The sequence below is a fragment of the Otolemur garnettii genome, unplaced genomic scaffold, assembly GCF_000181295.1.
Source record: "Otolemur garnettii isolate 467f Iridium unplaced genomic scaffold, OtoGar3 scaffold00104, whole genome shotgun sequence".
Taxonomy (NCBI): Eukaryota; Metazoa; Chordata; class Mammalia; order Primates; family Galagidae; genus Otolemur; species Otolemur garnettii.
In genome coordinates, this window is record NW_003852499.1 from 916,030 (window position 1) to 921,310 (window position 5,281).

Here is a 5,281-nt window from a genome sequence, read left to right on the forward strand (position 1 = left end):
CCTTAGCCGGTTGAGCTATAGGCGCCGAGCCCATAAGTTTAATTTTTAATGGCAGTGAAATATTTCATTGCCGTGTGACCTAGTTTGCTCTAGTTTATTTCCTGAGACCTCACTGACTGGTCTGCAACAGACATAACTCCAGATGATGAGCCAAATAGCTTTACAAAACCTTCAGGGTATTATTTGGGGCTAGATACAAAGTAGTTTCCATACACTCTCCTTTTACTCTCTTTCTTTCTTCCCAACAGCACACCATATGGTCCCTCGGCCACCGGTCCCACCTCCTGGTACCAATGAAGAGATCCCTGACGACTTTGATTGGGACCTGATCACTTAGTGCGTCGCAGAGTATGGACCTCAGCCCAGGGCCGAGTGGTGAAGTCTGGCAGTGGGGAAAGAGCAGCCCCAGCCCATCCCTTCCCCCTGCCTGTATATAGATATATATCTTCTTTTTGTTCTTTCTCTGTCAGAGAAGCCACCGCAAGATGCTGCCGAAGATAACCCCTTCTTTCCTGTCTTATTCTCCTCTCTTCCTGCCTGTTTTTTCCTGATTCTTTTATTATTATTCTTATTATATTATATTATTATTATTATCCGTTATATACTGTCCCCAGCCCCCTATCCCTACACCAATGGACCATGTCTACCCCTTGCTAACTTAAATTCATTAGGCTTGAAGATAAAGCCATGATAGCCACTGAGAAAGGTGTCAAGCTCCAATTTACCTTTCTCTCTAAGAAACTCAATGCTAATCCCACCTTTTGGCCCTAAATTGCTTCCTATTTCTGTCGGTTTCAGACCAGGACTGAAGAGGCCACATTATCCAGTGGGAAGGGTCTAAAACACTGCTTGGCAGCCTGAATTTGCAGGTTTTACCAAATGGTGCTAATTCTGTCTTTTGAGCTCTCCTTTGTCCCTTTATGCCGTTAGTCCTTACTTCTGCCAACCCTCATTTCCCATTGAGGGTAAGAATGATGATGGTGCAGGAGGATGACAGTAAAATCCAAATGGCATTAGAGACCAGAGTTGGCTTGAATAGGATACAGCAAAGAAGTGATGGAATATAAATCATTGTGAACTTGGGTGTAGACTGCCATGTCATATAAGCATCCATTGGCTTATCCCTGCCTATTCTCTGAGGAGATAGGATTGGTCTTAGCCCAAACTCTGCTTCTGTGGTAAGCCATGAGGACAACTGTACAACCTAGATTCAGCCTCTTGGACATGATTTCAACTTTACCATTTTGGCCTTTAAAAAATAATTTTCTCTGAAAATAACTGTGGCTCTTATTTGCATTTACAAATTATCCTCCCATCCCCTTTTCCCATTCAACAAATATTAGTTTGTCCTCCTTTAGTTGTTGGCTCAAATCTTCCACCCTATCTAATTTCTTCCTGCATTCTCTGAGGTTCTCAAGAAAGAAAAAGGAACCCATTATCACTTTGTCATAGGAATCTATGCCCTAGTTTGTCACAGGCATCTCTTTGTCACCATCCTAGCAGATCAGACCCTTTGTATTGGTGGTAGAAGGATGAGGAGAGGAAAAAGGAGCTGGCATAAAAATGGGTAGTGAATATGTCAGTTGTTTAGCTATGTAGCTCTTGGAATCCAGATAATTGGGGCTGAGGCTTTTTGCAAGAGGCTTTTGAGGGGTGAAGGAAATTGGTAGAGGGGAGTAAATAATCTAGAGGCAGGAGTCCTCTGAGGGCCAAGAGGGACTCCTAGAAACAGAGAGGGATAACTTGCCTCCTTTAACGGGGTGGCCATGATTTACTGCTGCAAAGTATTTAGTGTATATTTAAGGTTAGAAGTTGAATTTTAGTTATAAGAGGGAAGAAAAATTTTGCTGTTGTTTTTATTTCACTAAATTTTCACTTTCTGAAAGCTACAGGGCAAAATGTGTGGAATGGATAAGGCCACACTCTCTATGGTTTCTGCTTTTTGCTTATATTCTTTTGTTTACCCATGATTTCTAAGAGATTTGGCTTTCTGTTCTGCTTTTTCTTTTCACCACCCCTCTCCTTTCTGGGAAGGGGGTTATATATAAGAAAGGTTGTTGAAGAAGTCCAGTGAGGCTGAAGGAAAGGAGCAAGATAGGGCAGTTAACTAAAAAGCACTTTATTTCTTTGAAGCCTTTGTATAAAAGAAATGGGGGTGCAAGTGGCTTGAATCTCCCATGATGTTGGAGGGCACTTAATGGGATTAATGTGTGTGGTATAATATTTCCCATTGGAGAAAGGAGAATTTCTCTTAGAGAAATGCCTTTGCTCAGTGTCCCTGCTTTAGGCATCTCTTCCCTACTCCTTCCATTAAAGGTGTGTCCTGCACATGACTTCTTGTCAGTTCTTCCCAAGATTTCCCCTTTGCAGATTTTACACCTTTTTTCTAAACCTCTTTCCTATTCAGACCCATACAGGATGTGCAAAGGTAGACTGACTCATACATGCAAATGCCCCTGTTCATCTGTGTCTTCTAGAAACTAGTCTCATGAAGAACTCTGGCAGGCAGCCAGAGTAACTAAAGTTGGCTAAGACAGGAGATTGGCCAACAAGCCTCTTGGGATTTCAGCTCCACCAAGCTCAGTTATGCTACATGGCCCAGGACAAACCTGACTCCCTTTGGGCCTTAGTTTCCCCTCCCCTTCATGAGATGGAAAGAATACTACTTTTCCTTGTTGGTCTAGCATTGCTGGACATGGATTATAGTCATTGTTGTTGTATTGGGTGATGTGTGCAAAATTGCAGGAGCTCACTGCCTATATGAGGAAATAAGGGAGAAAGTGGAGGAGAGATAAAAGAAGCAGTTATTTGGTAAAGATCCACCCATCCCAGCCTTCCTCTCCTCAACCCACCTTTCCTCATGTTTCTGGTTTGGTGAGTCCTTTATACACGTACCACCCATAATGCTTTGCATTGGTGCAGGCTGGGAAGGGGGTGTATGGTCTCACAAGTTGTTGTTGTTTTTTTGCATGCTTTCTTAATTAAAAAAAAAAAGAATGTTTACAATTTTATCTTACTTGTAGTGGTCTCAAATTTCTTTTTGCCAGGGTAGGAAAGGAGAAATGTGAAAGCCTTTAACCTGTCTTCTACTTCCAACCACTAAGTTGAGTTAATTGACCCTGACAGTTTTTGTAAGATTGGTGGGAAAGAAACATTAAAGACAGTCTCTTTAACACTCCTCTTTTCAAATGCTACACATATTAAGTATAGTGAAATATTGTAGGAAGAATCAGTCACCCATTGCAGATTGGTGTGGGAGTAGGCCTATCTTGCTTGCGTTTAGGATCAAGATTTAAGATAGTACACTCTGGAGAGGAGGGGTGTCCCTGTCTGGGCTTTCCTGGAGAAGATAAAGTACAAAGTAGTACTGAGGGCTTGGCGCCTGTGGCTCAAGCGGCTAAGGCGTCAGCCACATACACCTAAGGTGGCAGGTTCGAATCCCCAGCCCGGGCCCGCCAAACAACAATGATGGCTGCAACCAAAAAAAAAAAAAAAATGGCCAGGCGTTGTGGCAGGCGCCTGTAGTCCCAGCTACTTGGGAGGCTGAGGCAGGAGACTCGTTTGAGCCTAGGAGTTGGAGGTTGCTGTGAGCGTGATGCCATGGCACTCTACCCAGGGGGATAGCTTGAGGCTCCGTCTCAAAAAAACAAACAAAAAAAAACCCAAAAAAACAAAGTAGTACTGAGATTTTCATCAGAAATGAGGGAATTTTAATTGTAGGAATTTCTTCAGAATACATTTCCAGAGTAAATGGAACTAGGTGGACACTGTTGCTCACACCCATAGTCCCAGCTACTTGGGAGGCTAAAGCAGGAGGATCGCTGGAGCCCAAGAGTTTGAGGTTACAGTGAGCTATAGTTGCACTACTGCACTTTGCATGAGCATCACAACAAGACCCCATCTCTGAAAGAAAAATTTAAAAAATTACCCAGGCATGGTGACACATGCCTGAGGTCCTAGCTACTCAGGAATCTGAGGATCCCTTAAGCCCAGGAGTTAAAAGCTTCAATGAGCTATAATGATGCTACTATACTCCAGTCTAGATAACACAGTGAGATCCCCCACCTCTAAAAACAAAAATAGTAAATGGAACTCTTAAAAGGAATCCAGAAATGCCATTTATTCTTTGTAAATTAAATGTTTGTACCTATGCCAAGATTACTCATCCTATATGCTAGGAGTTATAGTTAGGAGTTTAAGACTTACACACGGGGTCTTTTGGGATGTCGTGGGATGCATTGGTGTTTCCAGAAGCCTGGCTGACAGCTATTACAGCAAGTCTAGGTCTCTTGGAAAGTTATCAATTTGAAGCAAGAGGAAGGGAATAACTAGAGTTTTATGAAATTAGAATTTGCTTGAGGCATAAACAGTCATTTACTATGAGCTTTATTTGTTGAGTATTTACAGATTATGATATATACCGAGTATCAGACAATTAAAAGGATACATGAATCTCTGAGCCTTGCAAGGAATGATGAGAAGAAAAAGCATATAGTCACATCAAATATATCCGCAAATTAAATTGGAAAGGTAGCAATGCAGATCTGATATCAGATATTATCTCACAATTGAAAGAATCTCTAGTGATGTAAAATTTTTCTGTCCAGTACTTTATAACACATTTTGAGTCCAGACCCTTACTCAACACATTTTGAGTCCAGACCCTTAATGTTTTACATCTAAAACACGTCTCATTTTCTATTTTTTAGATTAAATCATGATATTCAGCTTAGATGAGGCTAATGTTGTATTACAATTTTAGAAGATTAACACATGAAAGTTTATACACAGAGAAAAATGAGAAGGTGGTGAGAAGTTGAGTACTTTTTTTTAAAATAGAAGGACAACAGAAGGAAAACTATAAAAATGGTTAGAATGTGTAGACAAAGTAGAAGAAAAACAAGGACATGAACAAATGAAAATGTAATGGTTCTTAATGAATGTTGGGGAACTAGATAAACAATTTAAAAATATAGATATGTTTGTAGCCAGGTGTTGTGGCGGGCGCCTGTGGTCCCAGCTACTCGGGAGGCTGAGGCAAGAGAATCACTTAAACCCAAGAGCTGGAGGTTGCTGTGAGCTGTGATGCCATGGCATTCTGCTGAAGGACAACATAATGAGACTGTCTCAAAAAAAAAAAAAGCATAATAGGCTGAGTGCAATGGCTCAGAGCCTGTAATCCACACACTCTGGGAGGCTGAGGCAGGTGAAATGCTTGAGCCCAGAAGTTTGAGGTTTTCAGTGAGCTGTGGTGATGCCCTAGCACTCTAGCCTGGGGCAA

At 41.6% G+C, this 5,281-nt stretch overlaps 1 protein-coding gene across 1 annotated transcript in view; it reads left to right on the forward strand.

Annotated features, from left to right (window-relative positions):
• FOXJ2 (forkhead box J2) overlaps positions 1-3,016 on the forward strand; it is a 23,552-nt gene extending 20,536 nt beyond the window's left edge. Inside the window, exon 11 of the mRNA XM_003796371.3 lies at positions 249-3,016. Within this exon, the coding sequence (XP_003796419.1) occupies positions 249-337 (89 nt within the window). The 3' untranslated portion in view covers positions 338-3,016. The remainder of the gene's footprint in view (positions 1-248) is intronic.
• Positions 3,017-5,281: the final 2,265 nt, after the last annotated feature.